This window comes from Malaclemys terrapin, chromosome 9 (assembly GCF_027887155.1).
Source record: "Malaclemys terrapin pileata isolate rMalTer1 chromosome 9, rMalTer1.hap1, whole genome shotgun sequence".
NCBI lineage: Eukaryota > Metazoa > Chordata > Testudines > Emydidae > Malaclemys > Malaclemys terrapin.
This window is the reverse complement of record NC_071513.1, coordinates 56,978,742-57,001,783: the sequence shown is the minus strand read 5'-3', so window position 1 is coordinate 57,001,783 and position 23,042 is coordinate 56,978,742. Positions and strand designations below refer to the sequence as shown.

At 41.2% G+C, this 23,042-nt stretch overlaps 1 protein-coding gene across 5 annotated transcripts in view; it reads left to right on the top strand.

The window, feature by feature from the left end:
• STAG1 (stromal antigen 1) overlaps positions 1 to 23,042 on the top strand; it is a 391,372-nt gene that overhangs the window by 174,706 nt on the left and 193,624 nt on the right. For all 5 annotated transcript variants that reach the window (XM_054039941.1, XM_054039940.1, XM_054039942.1 and 2 more), the window contains 2 exons: positions 8,566 to 8,639; positions 19,911 to 20,034. In XM_054039941.1, coding sequence (XP_053895916.1) covers positions 8,566 to 8,639; positions 19,911 to 20,034 — 198 coding nt within the window. The remainder of the gene's footprint in view (positions 1 to 8,565; positions 8,640 to 19,910; positions 20,035 to 23,042) is intronic.

The window sequence follows — 23,042 nt, the reverse complement described above, 5'->3', positions numbered from 1 at the left end:
CAATATTACCTATCTCTTCCTAATAACTGGGATCCCCACCCACACAAGAGGATACTATGACATCATCTGGGTTGAGTGTCCCAACTATAGGATCGTTTCCCTCTGTTCCAGCTTGATGTTATTTTTCCTTGAGACTTTCATCCTCCTCAACAGCACAGAGGCAGTCAGACTGAGGGTGAGATTGCTCTACTGTGGCCCTGAAAGTCTCCTCTATATATACCTCTCCAGTTCAGCCACTCAGATCTCAAGAGTCTGTACTCTGTCTCTGAGGGGAATGAGCCAGGAACACAAAAGAGGCTCTTTAAATGCATTAGGAGCAAAAGAAGGACAAAGGAAAGTGTAGGTCCTCTGCTTAGCAGAGAAGGAAAGCTAATAATTGAAGTCATCAATAAAGTCAAAGTGTTTAATGCCTATTTTGTTTCGGTCTTCACTAAAAAGGCTAATGCCGACTAGATACTCAACACAATTAATATTAACAAGGGGGAAAATAGGGAAAGAACAGGTTACAGAATATTTAGATAAGTTAGATGTATTCAAGTTGGTAGGGCCTGATGACATTCATCCTATGGTACTTGAGAAACTAGCTAAAGCAATCTTGGAACCATTAGTAATTATCTTTGAGAACTCCTGGAGGATGGGTGAGGTCTCAGAAGAATGGAGAAGGGAAGCTTAGTACTTTTCTTTAAAAAGGAGAACAAAGAGGACCTGAGGAATTAGAGATCAGTCAGCCTACCTTTGATATCTGGAAAGATACTGGAACAAACTATTAATCAATTTGTAAGCACCTAGTGAATAATAGAGTTATAAGGAATAGCCAGCATGGATTTGTCAAGAACAAATCATGTCTAACTAACCTAATTTGACAGGGTTACTGCGGGGGAGCAATAGATGTGATATATCTTGATTTTAGTAATACTTTGGACACTATCCCACATGACAGCCTCATAAGCAAACTAGGGAAATTCGGTTTAGATGAAATTGCTATTAGGTGGGTGCAAAATTGGTTGAAATACTGTGCTCAAAGAGTAGGTATCAATGATTCACTGTTACTGGGTGGGCATATCTAGTGGAGTCCCGGAGGGGTCAGTCCTGGGTCCAATACTATTGAATAGTTTCGTTATTGACTTAGATAATGAAGTGGAGAGTATGCCTATAAAATTTGCAGATGGCACCAATCTGATGGGATTGCAAGCACTTTGGAGGACAGGATTAGTATTCAAAATAAGCTTGACAAATTGGAGAAGTGGTCTGAATTCAGCAAGATGAAATTCAGTTGAGATAAAAGCCAAGTGCTACATTTAGGAAGAAAAAAATTTTGTACTTGTGCATTTAATGGGAAATAACTGGTTAGGTAGTAGTACTGCTGAAAAGGATCTGGGGTTCCATTGGATCATCAATTGAACATGAGTGAACATTGTGATGTAACTGCAGAAAAGGTTAATATAGTTCTGGAGTGTATTAACAGGCGTGTAAGATGTGGGAGTAATTGTCCCGCTCTATTTGGTACTGGTGAGGCCTCAGCTAGAGTACTGTGCTCAGTTCTGGGTGCCACACTTAAGGATAGATGTGGAGGAATTGTAGAGAATCCAGAAGATAGAAACAAAAATAAAACATTTAGAAAACCTGACCTATGAGGAAAATTTAAAAAACTGGTTATGTTTAATCTTGAGAAAAGAAGACTGAGGGGGAGCCTAATAGTCTTCAAATGTATTAAGTGCTGTTAGAAAGAGAACAGTGATCAGTTATTCTCCATGTTACTGAAAGTAAGGCAAAAAGTAATGGGTTTGCTCTGCAGCAAGGGTGATTTATGTTAGATATTAGGAAAATCTTTCTAACTCTAAGGGTAGTTAAGCATTGGAATAGGTTTCCAAGGCAGGACATTTAAAAAAATCAGGTTAGACAAATACCTGTCAGGGATGGTCTAGGCCAGGGCTTCCCAAACTTCATTGTACCGTGACCCCCTTCCAACAACAAATTTACTACATGACCCCAAGGGGAGGGCCGGAGCCCGAGCCCTGCCACCTGGGGTGGGGGGAGTGGGGCCACAGCCTGAGCCCTGCCACCCTGGGTCAGGGGAGAGGGGGCCGCTGCCCTGGGTGGGGGTGGAGCTTGGGCTTCAGCTTCAGCCCTTAGTCCCAGCAAGTCTAATACTGGCTGTGGCAACCCCATTAAAATGGGGTCACGACCCCCTTTGGGGTCCTGACCTACAGTTTGAGAACTGCTGGTCTAGGTTTATTTGGTGCTGCCACAGCACAGGGGTTTGGACTTAATTCCAGCCCTTCGTTTCTATGATTCTATGAATGGGCACAGCACACCTTTTTAAAGCTTTCTGGGCTGTCTCCTGAGTCAGGAAGACAACACTGCACTGGTTTGCACTTGATTCATATTTGTAAGGTTCTCTTCGCAACCAAAAGGACTGGAAACCTAAGTCAAAATTTTCAAGCCTGGGTGCCTAAAATTAAGCACTTCAGTCTATATTTAGGAACCTAAATAAAAGTGTCCTGATATCAAAAGACACCCAGCATCTTTAGCCCAAATTGACTTCAGAGGTGCTCAGCATCTCTGAAAATTGGGCCACTTAATTTGGGTCTAACTTTAGGCAACCAGGTATTTAATTGTGGGCTCTAATTCTTACATATGAATATGTAGATTCTGGATCACATTTCTGCAACATCAGGTAGATTCTGCATCAAATTCCATGGACTTGAAAACTCAGAGTACACAAAGCTCTGAAAATATCTCTGCCAAATAGCCCCCTTATATCTTGATGCTTATGCACCAATGAGATGGTCAATGAGCTCCTGCTAACTCTTATTGCTGTGTTCTGTCCCTTCCAGGCTTGTTGGCGTCTCTCTCTTGTCCCTCGACTTGCTCTCTTGTGATCCGCTAGCCAAAATTTTCAGAGGACGTGTTTAGTGAACAGGCACAAGGTGGCTAAAGGAACAGCCAATGGTCATATGAATGTCTCTTCACAAGCACATTGTGCTTTAAAGATTCCTGAGTCGAGCCAGAGGCAGCATGCCCAAATGATTGACAGATATTCAAAACATGGGTGCCAGTTTGGCAGGCTACTTAGGGATAATAGAATCATAGAATATCAGGGTTGGAAGGGACCTCAGGAGGTCATCTAGTCCAACCTCCTGCTCAAAGCAGGACCAATCCCCAACTAAATAATCCCAGCCAGGGCTTTGTTAAGCCTGACCTTAAAAATCTCTAAGGAAGGATATTCCATCATCTCCCTAGGTAACCCATTCCAGAGCATCACCACCGTCCTAGTGAAAAAGTTTTTCCTAATATCCAACCTAAACCTCCCCCACTGCAACTTGAGACCATTATGTTGCTATGCCCACACCTGCCAGAGTAGCATGTGCTGATAGCTCATTAAGATGCAGATTCACCCTGCACATAGAAAATTACCCACTACAGAGTTGGACATGCTATCAACAATCCTGATAGCATTGCCTTATCTGTTTTGGTGATGGTCCCAAAAGATAGCAAAAAGAAGGTGAAGTTCCTCACTGAGGAAATATTGGTCCAGGAACCAAGGCTTCTAGAGATTTGCTCTGTAAGATGAACACTGATCAGAGAAAAATAACTGACAGTGTCAGTGCTATGGATAGGCCCCGGAGGATTATGAGATCAAGGATGACGGAGAAACCTGCATGTACATTCCAAGGACAAATTGACCATAAAGAGTTGTGAAGGGCCATCTAGCTAAATTGAGGGAGAACAGCAGATGACTCAGTAGGTGGCCTAGACCATCATCATAAACTCATGCAGGAGATTGCTGGTCTGGACACATTAGCAATGAGCAGCTAGTGACATTAGCAAAAATAAACAGATTTTTTTTTTTAATGCATCACTGACTCGCCTTGTGACCAAAACAAAAAGATTAGAGGCTTCTTTGATGTCCTGTCGGTGTCCTAATGTCTGTGATTGCCAGTTCATTTCTGATTGCCCAAGTGATCTTTATTGCTCGTTTGGTTTTCGTGTGTTGGCAGCTTCTGCCAGTCCACAACTTGCTATCTTAGTAGACCCTTTAGCTAGCTGAGGCATCAGATGGATGGAGATTCTTAGCTGGCCAACACTCCCTTTGGGGGAATTACCCGGGGGGGGGTGGAGACTGATATGGTAATTTATAAGTAGAGTCTGTATTTCTTCCTGGATATGAAAGAGGAACACCCAGAATTGGGCCAAGAGAAATGGCAGGCACTCGTGCCAGTGTCATGGCTGATGGTGCGGAAGCAATAACAGTGGAAGATAATTTACAAATCTCAAGGCAATCATTTTCATCAACAGTTGGCTCAGAACATAGTCTCTCAGCAGCGCTGAACCATGTTGAGATGGCAGAGACCAACATGTCGACTCATGGAGACATCCCACCTCAGGCCATCCCACCTCAGTGACTCTGCACCAACAGCACTAGTTGTGGAAGGGGCCAGTGCCCTGCTGTGCTTCCAGTTGCTACTGCTGCTCAACACAGTGGCCAGCTATTGTGGGTCCATTCTCAGCTAATCTCAGAGCCACTGTGGAAAACACTGAGGAAAAAAAAGGGAGTGAACCCTCCATCCTGTCCCGTGACCTACCCCATTGAATCTTGTACATTGCAGCTCATTTTCCCATTTGAACTGAATGTCTGTGTATTCCTTTGTCCTCTTTTTCTGTACTCATAAGAGCGGCCATACTGGGTCAGACCAAAGGTCTATCTAGCTCAGTATCCTGTCTTCCGACAGTGGCCAATGCCAGGTGTCCCAGAGGGAATGAACAGAACAGGTAATCATCAAGTGATCCATCCCTTGTCGCCCATTCCCAGTTTCTGGCAAACAGAGGCTAGGGACACCATCCCTGCCCATCCTGGCTAACAGCCATTGATGGACCTATCCTCCATGAATTTATCTAGTTGTTTTTTGAATCCTGTTATAGCCTTGGTCTTCAAAACATCCCCTGGAAAAGAGTTCCACAGGTTGACATCATTTTATATGTTTAGTTGGGATTATGTTTTCCAGTATGCATTACTTTGCATTTATCAACATTGAATTTCATCTGCCATTTTGTTCCTCAGTCACCCAGTTTTGTGAGATTCCTTCGTAATGCTTCGCAGTCTGCTTTGGACTTAACTATCATGAATAGTTTTGTATCATCTGCAAATTTTGCCACCTCACTGTTTACCCCTTTTTCCAGATAATTTATGAATATGTTGAACTGTACTGGTCCCAGTACAGACCTCTGGGGGACACCACTATTTACCTCTCTCCATTCTGAAAACTGATCATTTATTCCTACCTTATGTTACTGCCTCCCCCATATTATTTATAAACTTCACTCTTGCATCCTTGACTTTTCTTTGATATTGTCATGGGGTCCACTTACCGTTGATCGTGCCTCCTCCTGGCCATCCTGGGGATTAACTCTGCCAGGTGCCGCCTTCCTCTGGCAGTGTCCATACCCATTGTCCTTTCTCACTTCCAGGCCCATCTCCCTCTGAGAACCACAGCCTCCTCTTCATGACTCGGCATTCCGTCCAGGTCACTATGTAGTTCCCCCTTGCGTGCCCCACAAAGTATTTCTGAAACAAATTTTCCCAGCCAGTCCACTGTCCTTTGCCTGGTCTATGCCGTGTGCCCAGGAGCTGGTAAGCGAACCAGGGCCCGCCTTCTACTCTGGCTTCCAGCTCAGGGGCCCTCCAGTCAGCAGCTAAGACCTGCATTGTCCTACCTTGCTGCTTTCCCCCTGGGCCTTTTCTACCTTCCTGGTTCCCCCCTGTTTTGCCAGCCTCCCAATTCCCTTCTCCCAGGGAGTTACTGCAGCCTATTTCCCTGCAACCCCCTTCTGCCTTCAGGGCTTTATGCAGGTCCCTCGGTTCCTGTCTAGCTGAGCCTCCCTATCTAATCAAGTCCCTGTGCCCTGGCTCCTCCTTCAAGTGCAGCCTGGGCAGTTAGGTAGGGGCAATAACCCCTTCCAATCTTGTGTGGGGTGGACACCCCATCACAGATACTTACCTCATTTCTGTGTAAATTAACAGTTCATTTCAGAATTCCTCCTTGGATTCCAGTTCTTCCTCAGAGTGAACAAGGCTCTGTGCCCATCTTTATCCTCATTGTCCTTCTCTTCTTCTGCCTCATCTAGGATGACTCCAGCCATATGTGTCTGTTCATGTGGCTCTGTCTGTGGCTCGTGCCTCAGCTGCTGCTGCTTTTGTATAGGATATGAGGTCAGCAAAGGCAGTACTGAGTAAAAACTAGCTCAGCCTATTCCCTTGCGGCTTCACGTGCTTAATCCTCTAATTTGTGTGTCTAAATTGGCTTGAGTCTGAAAATATTATGTTGCCTGTCCTTGAAGCCACTCCCACAATCCTGTCCTTTTGTGTATACTCATCCTTTTGCATTGTACAGGGACTGTATGTACCCAACTGTCCCTTTTGCACTTATTCCTTGCTTGGACTATGGAATAAATGTGCCTATGGGGATTTGTGTGTGCAATTTTTTGAAAATGTAGCCCTTCATAGAATCCTAGAATATCAGGGGTGGAAGGGATCTCAGGAGGTCATCTGGTCCAACCCCCCTGTTCAAAGCAGGACCAATCCCCAACTAAATCAACTCCTTAACTCCTGGGTACCTCAGTTTTTTCCATATGTAAGGTGGTGTATAATGCTTCCTCTCCTCTCAGAGAAGAAGGGCTGCCAACCCTCTGGGATTGTCCTGGAGCCTCAAGGAATTAAAGATTAATCTTTAATTAAAGATTGTCATGTGATGAAATCTCCATGAATATCTCCAACCAAAATTGGCAATCCTAAAGTGTGAGGCTTAACTATTCGTTTTTACAGATTGCATTGAGATCTTCACATGGAAGGTATTATAGAAATGATAAGTATTATAAACGAAATCACTTGTTGAAATTATCTGGTCTGTGCTATGCAAGAGGTCAGACTAAATTATCATAATGTTCCCTTCCGGCCTTCATATGTTATATCGATGAAAAAAATATTAATTATTATATATATCTGTACAATCTATACTGGCAATCCTATATTGAGGCCTTGTATTGAGGACGTGAAATATTTCCATTTCTGCAGTTTGTAGTGTTATACTTTGATATTAAGAAATGCTGTGAATGATAAAAAGGAAGAGTTAATGCCCTCCTTGATGAATCAATTATGGTTTTGTGTGGTAAAGGCAGTTATGCCTTGAAAAAAGATTATGTAAAATGGGCGGCACCCTTCTCAACAGATCTGTTCTTTTCGTGTAATCTGAGTCATATTTACTTAATTTAGTGACAAAAGTAAGGTTTTACTGTTTTTTCCTGTTATACCTGGTCTACATACAAATTTTGTATTGGTGTAGTTATATCAGTTGGGGGATGCTTTTTTAGTCATGGTTATACAAGAACAATCCAGAGTGGATGCAGTTATACTGGTATAAATGTGCTTATACCAATGTAGCTTATTCCCTTTTCCATATGGGAATAAGATGTATTGACATAAACATATTTATACCATTATTACTGTGTTGACATTTGGGAGCGGAGGAGGTGTGCCACTTTATCTATAGTTTTTGTATGAAGACAAGCCCTAAGTCATGCAAAGCCAACACAGCTGAAACTGAGTAAGCTGGATTCTATTCACTTTTGCACATGATCAGTAGAGTTACTTACTAATTTCCAGTTAGTTACACCTGTAAATCCCAATTGGAAACACCAGAGTTATACAGGTGTAAGTGGAAGACATAATTTGTCAGTAGATTTAATAGTCCTAGTGGTGACATGCAAGATGTCAATAATTTATTTGAACTCTTTCCAAGGATGAGTTTTCAGAACAGGAACTCAAAAGAAATGATTTTACTTGTAAAATCAGCATATTTGATACAGAAATCAATCAGGGAGAATAAATGTGAATCCCCATTATGCCATTTTTTAGAGGGTCTGTTTTTACAGTAGATCTTCACTTTAGGGCACAAGACTGGGTATCAGGGGACTAGCCCCAACTTTAAGCACTAGGTACTGATTCTAGAAAGTTTCCCTATTCAGTAAAGCAGTTAAGCATTTGCTTAACATTAAGCATGTGCATTGAAATCAATGGGAGTTAAGCACATACTTAAAGCCAAGCAGATGCTTTAATGCTTTCTTGAATTGGGGCCACAAGTTTGAAAAATTTACTCTTCTAAATTCATAATTAGGCCTCTTAAGTGGCCTGATTTCCAGAGATGCTGAGCACTTGCAAATCCACTTACTTAAATGAAGATTGATGGTGGTCAGCAGAATTGGGCACTTAATTTCTCCTTGCCTCAATTTCCTTTGCAAAGAAGGGGGATCATACTTAGTCAAAGGGCTGTTTCGCAATCAAAATTCATTAATATTTGTAGGATGTATTAACTTCCTTCCATGAAAGCACTATATATGTATAAAGTGTTTTTATTTATGCCTATTGGGAGGAAGAGAAATGCTAATTATAATACCTTTGAATGAAGCATACTTCTCAAAGCTAGTAGTATAATGTTTCAGGATGCTAGTACTATAAATTATCAGGATGCCAGTCTGAAATATTAGTGATCTTTTATTTCTTTTTTGCAGCTGCAAGAAAACCAAGATGAAATCGAAAATATGATGAACTCTATTTTTAAGGGTATATTTGTTCATAGATACCGGTAAGAGAATGAGCACTGTAGAAGGCCTTATTTGCCAAATTTAATTAAAAAATTATGTTGATTTTCTTGTGGTGTAACATTCTAGGTCCCTCCAAAATGAAACTAAAACCATTATAATCTTTGAAGTTAAGGAAGAGAATGTAGGTGTCTCCCAGACAACCTTAATTTGGTCCTAAGTAACACCATAGGGGAGGGAAAAAAATGAAAAAAGTGAATTCAGTGTTAAAATGCAGTTTCAGCTAAGGTGGGACCACAAAGACTGAAATGCCTTAATAATAATAGCCATATGGTTATTTTATGTTGTACAGAGCAAAAAAGTTAATTGGGTGCCTTCACTGTACATTTACATGCCTTAACATTTTGGATGTCTTTTAAGGTTAATCTTAACTCTGAATTTTCTGGATTTGTAATTCTTGTTTTAGCTACAATTATAACCATTATTTTAGTGGTTTTTGTCCATAAATTCCTGATGTGTACTCTCCATCTTAATTCCAATTTAACGATGTTTTTACTTGGGAATTTTGGGGGGGCTTTAAATTATTGTTAGAGCCAGATAAACCAACAGGTTCTGGCAGCTTTGTGCTACTTTGGAGCAGTGCAAATCAATCAATTTACAGTGGCCAGTTAAAAATGGATTTATGGCTGCTTCACAGTGCAAAGCAGCTGAAGCATACTGGTGAATTTGTTCCTTATTTTACAAATGATTGCTTGGTTTATTTATGTAAGACAAGATAATATTTTAACATTGTAATTAATTGTTAAAAAAACATGTAAACTTGCCAAGTAAGCTTCCCAGATATGAAACTGTGGAATTTAACTGTTTTAGTCATAAAGAAACATATGTTGTTCTACTTTAAAATTTTGGTTGTCTATGAAAGCCTTGAGACAGATTGGGCAAAAAGGAAACAGTGGGTGGGTGAGAGTGGGGATGTCTGGGGGTGTCTGAAGAGAAATATGTAGGAATGATAGGAAGTTGGTTGGAGATGGCAAGGGGAAGGGGAATCCGAGGTTTCTGCATGGGTAAGGTGGACAGAGGAATTTAGTGGTAATGTTAGAATAGGGGGAGAAGACCAGACATGTGCATGGGTCTTATGGAGGATGGGTTATGTGCAGAGGGGCCTGGATTAGGGAGAGCAATGCTGTGAACTGGGCAGGTGTCTGAGGTGGGCTCTCAGGCCTTTGATGCCAAGGCATGGTGCTTGAAAGGCTACTCATGGCAATGTTGCCTCAGCTTAACTGAGGGATCTCTGCTGGGGAAGCTAAGGCAGGAAAGTAGAGGGAGCCCTTAAAAGACTGAGGCACTGGGACTCAGGGTCTGGGATCCCCTCACCTCTTTGAATAGCACTGATTTCCCTAATATAGCCCTCTTCTCTGCAAACAACCCTTTTGCCCCTAGGAACCTTGCTTCCTTTTGCCCCGCACATAGCCTCATTTACTATCTGCTTGGTTCTTTCAACACTAGAAAGCAGCACTATGAAAAACAGGAGAGTGGCCAAGTGCTTGGAGGGCAGGGATGTGTGAATGAAGATGTGAAGGGGCACTAGGGAAAGGTCAGCAGGTCTCTGAAATGTTGGGAAGTAGAGAAGAGGATGTCCAGGGTCGTGGGCTTAGTAGGGATATGAACATGATATTGCATTCAAAGGATTTGAGGGTTTTTTTTGCATTTGTGTTGTGATGGAAATAAGGTGGCTACCCTGCTTCCGTGCTTACCTCTTAGGGTCTGGGATTGTGATTTGTCAAGTAGTCTACAGTGAAAGAGATGAGCTGGCACTGTGGCGTCATGTAGCCAGATTTGATGGTGCAGACTAGAACATGGATCTCTTATTGGGAACCAGATTATGAATGAGAATTCTTCTGCCCACTGACATTGAACTGCATAAACTGAAGCTCCTGGGGCTTGATTGTGCTCTGACCTCATTGTAAAGACATTAGAGTTATACCACTGAAGTGGGCATAACTCTAAAACTGGTCTGAGAGCAGAATCAGACTGTGTTGGTATGTGCCTTTGCATTAGCTCCAAATGAGAACTCCAGATCCATCTATGAGTAGGAAGGCAAGCTGATGTATAATGGATTTATTAAGTGTTGGTCTACTGCTGAACCAGATGCCTTGGATGAGAGAGGTTTGTTTGACACTCCCCAGCATTGTTGGTGTTATGATGTGGGAAGAGTCAGAGCTTGCAAATCACCTCCTTTTAGTGCAGAAAGGGGTCATAGAGATACTTTAGGTTTTGAATTACATAACTAACATGAAGATGGGGGATCTTGGTCCTGTCACCAAACAGAGGGAGGAAAAAGCTCCTCTCTCTGCTAGTAGCAGTTTTGAGAGATTTTGCAGCCCTCACCCCCACCCACGCATTGTGGTGGCATAGCCTGTAAAAAAAAACAAAAAAAAATTCCATGCTCCATTGGATGGAAGAGTAACACTTAAAGCTTACTTATTGGTCCATTCTCCCACTGATGGTGGTGGTGGGAAATAACTGTAGCTGCCATTGCTGCTAAGGGATAGTAGAGAGGAATAGATGTTTTTTCATAGACTACCCTGTCGATCCAAGCACCTTCTCATGCTGCTGCCAGCAATGGAAAACTCTTGTTTCTGTCAGTGTAGTTTTTGGGAAGGAGAAACCTGATGGATGACTTCTTGTCTGCGGACAAGGGGCATATGCCAGTATTCACACAGCTGGATCTATGAGATATTTGCAGCCATTGATTATGGGATTGTGCTGTCTCGCTATCCAGATTTAGCAGAGGTTATGGGGATGTGTTGAGAGGGTCATAATAGGCTGCTGCTGTGCCTGCCTGCAAAGCCCTTACCTGTGAAGTTAATCCGTGATCAATCCTCTCTCCAATCTCTTCACTTTGTATGAAGCAATTTGGAGAGATAGTGAGATGACACGGACTGAAATGCCAGCAGTATGTGGACAACATAATGCATTACATCCAATTCCAGCTGCCCCAGCTCTGCTAGTGCCCAAGGAACATAAACACTTGAATGAAGGGCAGCTGACCGAAGCCAAACCCAGGCAAAAAGAAAGTGATAGTGAGGAGAGGGAAGCATTTCAAAGAATTCTCCATCTCCATAATGGCCTTAAGGCTTTCTTCCCACGGATGGTCAAGATGGTCTATAGACTTGGGGTCCTTTTAGTCTCCTCACTCCATATACAGGTAGTTATGATTGCAAACAATGCCTTTTCTATGTACAATTAGCTAGGACATTCTTCCCCATCCAGTTGGATTCATACTCCGTCACAGTAATCTATGCATTGGTGATCCCCAGGCTTGATTAGGAGTGAAACTGTTGACCTAGAAAGGTTCAGCTGGTTTGGAATACAGCCTGCCTATGTAGCAACATAGGGTGTTGAGTCTATCATTCTAGTCCTTTACACTGGGTTCTCATTGAATATTGAGTCAAATGGAAGATTTCAGTACTGATAACTTATTGGAAAAGGTAAAGAGAAGGGCAACAAAAATGATTAAGGGTGTGGGACAGATTCCATCTGAGTAGAGAGTAAAAAGACTGGAACTTTTCAGCTTGGAAAAAAGAGCACTAAGAGAGGATATGATAGAGGTGTATGAAATCATGAATGGTGTGGAGATAGTGAATAAGGAAGTGTTATTTACCCCTTTGCGTAACAAAAGCACCAGGGGTCACCCAATTAAATTGATAGGCAGCCGGTATAAAATAAACAAAGGAAAGTACTTCTTCACACAATGCACAGTCAACCTGTGGAACTCGTTACAGGGGATGCTGTGAAGACCAAAAGTATATAAAAAAGATTTAGATAAGTTCATGGAGGACAGGTCTATCAACAGGTGTTAGCTAAGATGGTCAGGGATGCGACCCCATGCTCTGGGTGTCCATAGGCCTCTGACTGCCAGATTCTGGGAATGGACTACAGGGGATGGATCACTTGACAATTGCCCTGTTCTGTTCGTTCCCTTTGAAGCATCTGTCATTGACCTCTCTCGGAAGACAGGATACTGAGCTAGACGGACCATTGGTCTGAATCAGTATGGCCTTTCTTATGTGGGGTCAGGGGGTTTATAAGTGCTTTAAGGTACAGAAAATAAGATGGGGTTTCTCTTTAATTTTACATGTAAGAAAACTGGACAGAACTGGAACTGTCATTTCATAGTCATTGGAATTCCTGAAAGAAGAATCTGCATATCAGCATACTAGAACTAAGATCAATTTGTTGGGCAGGGTAGTGCAAGTAATCACAGACAATACAGCAACAATTTTTTATTTGAACAAGCAAGGAGGAACTGATTCCATCCAGATGTTCAAAGAAGCTGTGCCTTAGTGGGAATGGTACATTTGGCACAACATTTATCCCATAGCAGTCAAGGACAGCATCCTCACAAATCGACTGATCAGGAATTTACATGATTAGCACTATGGATCACTCAAGAACTCAGTGGCAAACAAAATCTTCTCTCTATGAGGATATCCAGAGAGAGACCTATTCAGAACAAGACAACTCCAAAAGTCAAAGGTTTTCCTCAAGAGCAAGGGCAGACCACTAGTTCCATATTGGATGCATTTCTACTAGTCTTTGGGATAATGTTCCTTATTTCACCTTTCCAATAAAATAACCAAGGAAGTGGTAATTCACCCACACCCTAAATTCTTCCCTAAGGTGATAATAGAACTTCATTTTAACCAGTCAATTAACTTACCAGTATTTTTTCCTAAACCCTCGCTCTCATCCAGGGGAGTGAAAGTTATGATCTCAGATGCCAAGAAAGCATTTGCTTTCTATTTGACTAGGTTCAAGAAATTCAGGAAATCACAGAGGCTGTTTGTCTTTTCTGGGACTGAGAGTAAAAGACAGGCAATTACATCATAGTGCCTGTCTAAGTGAGTTAGGCTTTGTACAGAGGAATGTTGCAAAGAAACTAGGGCTGTCAATTAATAGGAGTTAACTCATGAAATTAACTAAAAAAAAAAAGAGTCGTGATTAAAAGAATTAATCACGATTAATCACAGTTTTAATTGCACTGTTAAATAATAGAATAACAATTGAAATTTATTAAATATTTTGTTTTTCTACATTTTCATACATATTGTATTGTGTTGTAATTAAAATCAAAGTGTATATTTTTATTACAAATATTTGCACTGTAAAAATGATAAACAAAAGAAATAGTATTTTTCAATTCACCTCATACAAGTACTGTAGTGCAGTCTTTGTCATGAAAGTGCAACTTACAAATGTAGATTTTTTGTTGTTGTTTTTACATGACTGCACTCAAAACCAAAACAATGTAAAACTTCAGAGCCTAAAAGTCCACTCAGTCCTACTTCTTGTTCAGCCAATTGCTAAGACAAACAAGTTTATTTACATTTAAGGGAGATAATGCTGCCCTCTTCTTATTTACAGTGTCACATGAAAGTGAGAACAGGCGTTTGCATGGCACTTTTGTAGCCGGCATTGCAAGGTATTTAAGTGCCAGATAAGCTAAATATTCGTATGCCTCTTCATGTTTCGGCCACCATTGCAGAGGACATAACGCTCATTAAAAAAATGTGTTAATTACATTTTTGATTGGACTCCTTGGGGGATAATTGTATGTCCCCTACTCTGTTTTACCTGCATTCTGCCATATATTTCCTGTTATAGCAGTCTCGGATGATGACCCAGCACATGTTGTTCATTTTAAGAACATTTTCACTGCAGATTTGACAAAACGCAAAGAAGGTACCAATGTGAGATTTCTAAAGATAGCTACAGAACTTGACCCAAGGTTTAAGAATCTGAAGTGCCATCCAAAATCTGAGAGGGACGAGGTATGGAGCTTGCTTTCAGAAGTCTTAAAAGAGCAACACTCCGATGTGGAAACTACAGAACCCGAACCACCAAAAAAGAAAATCAACCCTTTGCTGGTGGCATCTGACTCAGATAATGAACATGAACATGCATCGGTCTGCACTGCTTTGGACCATTATTGAGCAGAACCCCATATTAGCATGGATATGTGTCTTCTGGAATGGTGGTTGAAGCATGAAGGGAAATGTGAATCTTTAGCCCATCTGGCACGTAAATATCTTGGGACGCCAGCTACCACAGTGCCATGAAAACGCCTGTTCTCACTTTCAGGGGACATTGTAAACAAGAAACAGGTAGCATTATCTCCTTCAAATGTAAACAAATTTGTTTGTCTGAGCGATTGGCTGAACAAGTAGGACTGAGTGGACTTGTGGACTCTAAAATTTTACATTGTTTTATTTTTGAATGCAAGTTTTTTAGTACATAATTCTACATTTGTAAGTTCAACTTTCATGCTAAAGAGATTGCACTACAGTACTCGTATTAAGTTAATTGAAAAATACTATTTCTTTTGTTTTTTTACAGTGCAAATACTTGTAATCAAAAATAAATATTAAGTGAGCACTGTACACTCTGTATTCTGTGTTGTAATTGAAATCAGTATATTTGAAAATGTAGAAAACATCCAAAAATATTTAAATAAATGATATTCTGTTATTGTTTAACAGTGTGATTAATTGAGATTAATTTTTTTAATCGCTTGACAGCCCTAAAAGAAACCTATGTCCCTCTCCTTTGAGGGGTTTAGATTGCACCCCACAAGCACCAAGCTGGCTTCCGTGGGTTGCCTTAGACATACCCCAATGTTAGAGATCTGTGGAGCAGCCACTTTGTTTTTATACTTTTACAAAACACTATTCCCTATATCTGGTATCCACATTGGATGCTCAGTTTGGTACGGCAGTATTACAATGGTTATTTAATTAGGACTCCATGCCCCACTATATGCAGGCAGGAGTGCTGCTTATGAAACTATGCCATGAGTGGGAATGTGCAGAAGCTACTCCAAGAAGAAGTGAAGGTTATTGTCCTGTAACCAGAATTTTTCAAGATGGATTCTGCACATTGATGGTCCCTGCCCTCATTTCCTTCTCTCTGAGTCCTACTTCAACTTTGGACATGAGGAAGTGGTGGAAGGAACTGAGGTGGGTGGAGTGCCATGCCCACTTATATAGCCTCACCCTCAGGAGGTGAGCAGGAGCAGAAAGAGGGACGTGGGAGTGTGAGAGTGCTTCAACGCACACTCCTTCAAATAGATTCCACAGTCAGAGCTGCACCATCTGTGCATCCCATGAGTGGGAATGTGCAGAATCCATCTCGAAGAACTGCAGTGGCAGGTGAGTAACCTTCATTTCTGTCTTTTAGAGCTTCTTTTTGTATACTAATTGTTATGCTGATTTAGGGAGTTTATTCATACATCCTAATATTTTTCTGTCAAGATGCACGCTAGCATGTTGAGTAGCATCATCATGCTCTCCTCTGAAAGCCACCTGTGCTTGCCTCTATTCTCTCTGTAAGAACAGATTGTGAGAAGAGTAACAACTGCTATCTTTGTCTTCGATAAGTGAATGTGAACAAATGTATTTGATTATCCATTTTTGGGCTCAATATTTCCAGTTGCTGAGTACTCCGGCCCTCATCAAGCAAAGCACATAAGCATGAGTTAAGGATTAATCATATGGTTAAGTTCTTTTCTGTATAAGGGCCACAGTACCTAATTCCTTGCATGATCAGGACATACGTCATTCATAAAACAGTTAAAAAAAAAAATCTTGAATGTTAAGTCTATTTTACCTGAATTGTCTGTGGCATCCTCCATTGTAGGATGCTTTCCTGTATATTGTACAGTTGCTGCAGGATCAATGTCCTCAAACGTAGTTTTTCACAGGCAGCTATGACTGAGGACTGGGAAAGCTCCAAACGAGCCCTCTTGCCCAGCTGCAAAGAACACCTCTTGCACATTCTTAATTTCAGTTAAGACTTTTCATTGTTTTATAATAACAACCTGAAGTGTAACATCTGTGATAACCCTATTCAAATTGGCCGCTCCAATATGTACTATATGATTAGATTAATTATACTATTAACTATTGAACTTTGTCAGCCTGTTTGGTTCTTTCTTACATTGATGAGACTAATATACTGTGGTGTCAAGCGAAAGCAGACTCCATAAGCAGAAGCAGGGTCCATAATCTGCTTCTGTCTCCAAATACTTGATTCTGGTCTACAAGTCCTATAGTGCTGCAGACATCATTCTTTCCTACTTCGTTTTCAGTTATATTGAACTTCCCACGTAGGTCAGAGATGTCCTTTTTTATAAACAGTAATGTGGACTGAATATCAGTTCTATTCCCTTGAGTTCTGTGAGAATCTCTGGCATGTCAACTTTTATAGCAAGAAGGATCTTTTCTCTCTCTGTTTAGGTGGTGTTTCCTTCAAGAAGCTGAGAGAAATCCTCCTGAGTACAATTGGCTTTATGGAATAGTTGTGATGGCTTGAATTTTTTTTTTGGGGTGGTCGTTAAATTCTTCCCAAATGATTTTTAGGTTTAGATGGTGTATTTGGAACGAGAATGATTCTGCATCTGCCCAACTGGAGTTGAGATATAAGGCATCCCCAGCAAGAATGCCCTAATGGTTATCTGTTAGTTATATTTATAACCTTACATACTTGGCCATTTTGTTTTGGTCCTTATGAATTACCTTTTTGACTGTTCTTTAACCCTTACATTCTATTTCTTTCATTACTCTTTTTATTTCTTTCATTTTAAAATAGATAGCCCTTTTATTTTCCCTTTGTGGAGCCCACTAACCTCCCCTTCCTCTCGTTCAGGCCTGCCACCTCTACACTTTGGTCTGCATGTGATATAATTACCTCCACTCCAGAAAACTATTTTTAAAACAACTGCCAATAAGAGAGAGAGATTCCAACATATTCTGTTCTGAAATATTGTATACTTGAAATACTTGGTAGATAGCAAATTTGATAAAAACAGCACCTTTTTTTTTTTTTGTAATCATCATGGCTGCTTCCCCAATAAGGGTAAAAAAATTTCCCACAGCTCATTCTAATTTATTGGCATTTATAAAGCATTAATCCATATAATATCTCATGTCTGTATATGGATTAAAAAGAAATTGAGAGATACCTGGTAGGGACAGCTGGGTCATTGTCCTACTCTGCTTATAATGAATATTACCTCCATCATGGACTGAATGGTTTCTTTAATTTGAGGTTGGGGTGTACCCATCTCAGCAGGGTGACAGATAATGGTTCAGCCTTGGAGGTTGAAAGAACCAGGGAGTTTCAAAGCAGACTTGAAGTTTCTGTGTTGATGGTTTGCCTGTTTAGTACCATGGCGCAAACACCAATAAAAATCCTTAAATCTTTTTTATAAAAGATACACAGAAGGGAAAAAACAGCTAAAGCATTTGAAATATAAAATATTAAATTAGGCTTTCATTGTACCATCCCATGTTCCCTTTCGCTGCAGAGTTTTTAGAATAAAAAACCCTATGTTTAACAGTCTCTTGGATGGTATTAAAGATAACGGTCCTTTTTGATGAAAAGACAAGAAGTTAGTTGTGATGGGCTGGAGCTGTCATTGTTAAAAGTCCTATCCCATTTCCGAAGAAGACAAAACAAGCACATGCAAAAGGGGAGAGAAAAGAATAGCAAAGATAGAAAATACAGCTTCTGTCTCTGATGTTGATTTTCACTTGCAGCCTCACTGGTGGGGGGGGGGGAAAAAAAAAAAAAAAAAAAAAAAAAAAAAGATGAAGCACATGGTCTGATCAACCACGCTGAGACCTGGTAAACTTTACCAGCAATGAAGTGTTTAGAATATTGCTTTTAGTTGCCTTTTTGGTCATGACTCATACCAGTGTTACAGAATATGCAGTCTTGAATGGCCGAGTCAGACTCTCATTAGACAAAAGGAAAAAGGAGAGGGATATAAGAGAAGAAATAAGTGGGGAAGGAAAAGAACACACAAAGGTGTTTCAAGGTCACTCACCCTCTCATCCCTGGTGGTATTCAGGATTTAGCCAAAGCTGGTGGAGGTGGCAGTGTCATCTGTCTCCATCTCTCTGGTCAGGGCATCTTTCAGGATTTTGATGACGGAGGTCTGGATTCCCAGGAGACTGTGGGTGTGACAGCCGTTATGATGAAGCTTGCTCCTTCCTCTTCTCTTGCCTTTCCCTCAGTCAGCATAGTGTTGGCCTCCATCTGTTCATCTATATTTCCCCCCCCTCCTTTTTTTTTTTAAAGGGAGTGGTAGGCAGAATAGTCCATCCTCTCATTATTTTGTCCTCCAATAAGACCACTTTCCAGCACACCAATTTTGGTTAATAAATTTTTGTTCTCACACTGTTCTTGTTTACCAGATATAATCTTTACGCAGTCCTTGAATTATATCTGTAGGCCTTTTTGTTTGTACTAATACAGTCTCTCTCTCTCTCTTCCTCCCCTCCCCCCTTTTTGGAACTTTTCCCATCATTGTTTATTATTATAGGCTATTTTGACACTTTATGAACATTCACACGCTTTTTATAGTTGAGCTCACAATTAGGGTAAATTTGTAGACCCAATTATCACAGCAGATGGGACCTGTAGAACCAGCCAAGACCAGTAGGTGGTGCTGCAACATGGGTGTTTCCATCCACAACTTCCCTGACTACAGTGAAGATCCTTGGTCCTCTCTCATGTGACCTGTTTGCATGCAGTACTGTGGCCTGCCCCTGCATCAGTTCCTTTGGTCTCTCTGCAGGCAGTGAATCATAGGACTGGGTCAAACCTGGTGGCTTTGCAGCCTGAAGCTTCTCTCCCCACCTTGGAGTCATCCAGCACCTCCAGTTCTCAAGTTCATCTCAGGAATGGAGATCTGAGCAGGGATCTCTGGTTGAAAAAAAACTAGATTGATTCCTCTCCATTGCTTCCAGGCTTTCAGGCTCCTCTTCAGAAAAGGAGCCTGAACACTCATAGAAGTATCTGGACCAAAAAAGAGAGTCAAGCAACCAGATAGATCTTTGTAGATCATATTTTGGAAACAGATGGAGTAGACTAAGTCAAGACATTAAGATTGACAGCTACTTATGGAGCTTTGAAATAATGGAAGAAAAGAGATGGAGTAATTGAGGAGTGGAGTAGAGTGACACTCTCTCTTTAGGATGACAAAAACAGCATACTTAAATACAGGAGGAGGGGTGAAACTGATAAGTTGGTGGGTTTGAGGATGACAAGTTTAGAGACATCAGAGTTGAACACAAGGATAAAAAGAGAACAAAATGAGAGTGTGGGTATGGTGGAGAAAGTAAAGAGACCCATAAATACTGTGGTATTATAAGGAGCTAGTAAATTATCACTAGACTGATGGGGATGAAGGGAAAATTGTGTTTAACAAGGTTCAAGTCAAAGAGGATTATTTTTTTCTTTTTCTCTAGTGATGCTATTGCTGAGATTAGAGCCGTTTGTATTGAGGAAATTGGAGTGTGGATGAAAATGTACAGTGATGCCTTCCTGAATGATAGTTATTTAAAATATGTCGGTTGGACCCTACATGACAGGGTAAGTAGTATTTTCCAGAGTACGACACCAGGAAAAATGCACGTTTCCTTTTTCTGTTCAATATATCACATTTTGATTATTTTTTCTCTCTCTCTCATTTATTTCTTGACTGATATATTTCAGTAGTCATCATCTTTGTTTGTGTAGCTTAAAACCATCAGTATTAGATGTCCAGATCTAGGCTGGTGATCCAATTGATTGCTTCAAGTGACCTGGAGTGGATGTCAGAGAAACTACTAAAATATGATTGTTTGGGACATTGGTTGACATGATGTCGCCTAGTTTGAAGTTCATTTCCATACTCACAAATAGGTTTGGATCTAAGTTTCCATTTATGGAGGAGGTTAGGTGCTTCTGCCATGTGATGTGTGGGTTTACAGTGGACCTTATTTGCCATGGAAGTGAAAAGCCACTGGGTTCTTCAATTGAATCCTTGATGAGGTGTTTGTTCTCGATGTTGCCGTCTTCCTCCTTGCTTGCCACTGATTTTTGTGGTGGGGGGAACCCTGAGTCTTTGAGCTCTTGCACTGCAAGCCAAAAAGGTTTTCTGGATTTAAGTCAGAGTTTTCAGATATTATTTAGGTCTTCCTGTATTGGGAGATCCTTGTTCCCTCAAATATGATGGGGCTCCTGAAGGATTCCTGTGTTGCAACAAATTTGAGGTGAATGGATGTACACCAGTACAGGAAGCTATGGTTGCGGCTTTGATTTTTACTGTGCCTGTAATGATATGCATGACTGTGTTAAGTTGAGAGTTGACAAGTGATGTGAGGGAGCTATGTGCCCAGATGGGTGAGCAGTATTCTGCAGTGTAGTAGACAAGGGCCACGTTAGAGGTCTGTAGAGATTTTTTGCATCAGCTCCACAGGTTGTTCCTGCCCATTTTTGGATGAGATTTACATGCATCTTTATTTTGTCATGGATATTTTTCAGGTACTAGTGATTTTTGTGAGGTTTTGGTCTATGGTTACACCAAAATATTTTGGGATAGGATCGTATCTTATCTGCTGGCCACAAAAGTCCAAGTGCGATTCTGGTCTAACTGTTTGATTGTTTAGATTAAATGCTGATACAACTATCTTAGTAGGGTTTGGTTTTAGTCAGAGCAATGTCATCAGAGAAGACAAATTTCGGTGGTGATGTTTGAGGAAGGTTGCTGGTATAGATATTAAACAGAATTGGTGATAGGACTGATCCCTGTGGTAGACCATCATTGACGGTGCATGGCCTGCTGACCTGGTCACCAAGGAAAACATGAAATCTATGATTGGTCAGCACTTCTCAGAAGAATTTTATCATTGCATTGCATGGAATAATTTTGCTGGCTTTTAGAAAGAGGCAATAAATATCCCTCATACCATGTTGTATGCCTCATATAAGTCTAAGAAAGCTGCCTCAGTTGTGAGTTTTCACTGGAATTCCACCTTTATGTGGTGTTAAGGCTTGTTTGGTTGGTAGCATTGATTTTACAGGCGGTATGATCCTTGCCAGTAATATTCTCTCTCTAAGCTTGTATGACAAACAGAGGAATGAGAGAGGCTGGTACTATGAAGGATTACTAGTTAGCTTCACACCGGATTCTCAGGACAAACCCCGAGGAATGGATATTGGAGAATGGTCTTGCCAGCCATCTTTTGTACTTAGCTCTGAGGTTGTTAACAAATTCTGGCAAAACACCATCAGGTCCTGCAGCTTTCCAGCTTTTATAAGTGAAAGGGTCTTATTCACCTCCTCAACAGTGAAGGGTAGTGATAGCAAGGAGGAGGCAAGTGGTAAGATGACTATTCGTCAGCGTATTCTGCGCACATTGCGCTCAATAAACTTGTCCTGTGGTGCTTTTTATGTGCATAAGAAGTATTGCTGCAGTCACATCAGCTGAGACTTGAGTGTTTCGATGTTTCACTGGCTTTGCAGGCCCATGCTGGTGTAATAATATCCAAGCTTAGCAACTGGAGTGAGTAAAGTACAGAGCTTCAACCATCTCAATCCATCCTTGGCAGTGCACTAACTTCAGTGACTATAGTAAGGATGTTGAGTATTTACATCTGATGACACTTGGCACTCCTTTCTGTTTCTTTCCACAAGAAGGTATATCCTTCTTTTTTCTTGTACCTATTTAGATGATCTGGGTGAAACAATCAAAATTTTCAGGTGGTGTTGGAATCACATAGATGGTAGATTCAGTTGTCACAGAGAATCCTGGACAGTTTGGCTTTTGCAGTTTCCGTTGTGATTTAGGCAATGACATGATTACTGGGAGTCCAGTCCCAATATGGATTATCACCAGTTGATGCTGACTGCATGGAAAGTTGCCAAGAATATTTTTCTGACGAATTCTGAACTAGTCTTTGATGAGGAAGATCTAGGTTGTAGTGAGTTTCAACGGGAAGAATGAAAAGTGCCCCTCCCTTCTCACTTTTATCTCCAGATGACTTCTCCTTGTCCAGATCTGTTCTGCCCCCAACAATCTTCTAGTCATTGAACTTTTTGAAACTTTGCACTTTTAGAGAGACTCTGTGTACACACATTTGCAGAGGGATAATAGGGTTGAGGTCTGTTTTTTCTCACCTCTATATATTATATATTGAAAACATTTTTTCTGTTAACAAGAAGGTTATCTCGGGAGACACAAATCCACAGTTTGAAAACTACAAAACTAAGTATCTCTGATGCTATCTTCTAGACTGACCATTGAGTAGATAGAAAGATTAACCTAAATAATCTATACAGAAGCCCCTGGAACCCCATAAAATTGGGTCTGTAGCAACGCAAAGACTCACCGGCACGGCGCCTCCTGCTGGTTGTCCTGGGAATTAGCTCTCCAGCTCCGGAGCGCCCTCTGCTGGCCGATGTCCGGCTTGCCTCAAGCCCCAGTTTACCTTGGGTGCTGACCCCTGGCAGTACCCCCACTCTCAGGATCTCCCCACCCAGGGGAACTCCCTACCCCCACCTCGTCTCAGTGGCTACTGCCAGTCACCATCTAGCCCCCGCTCACTGGGGTAGACTGC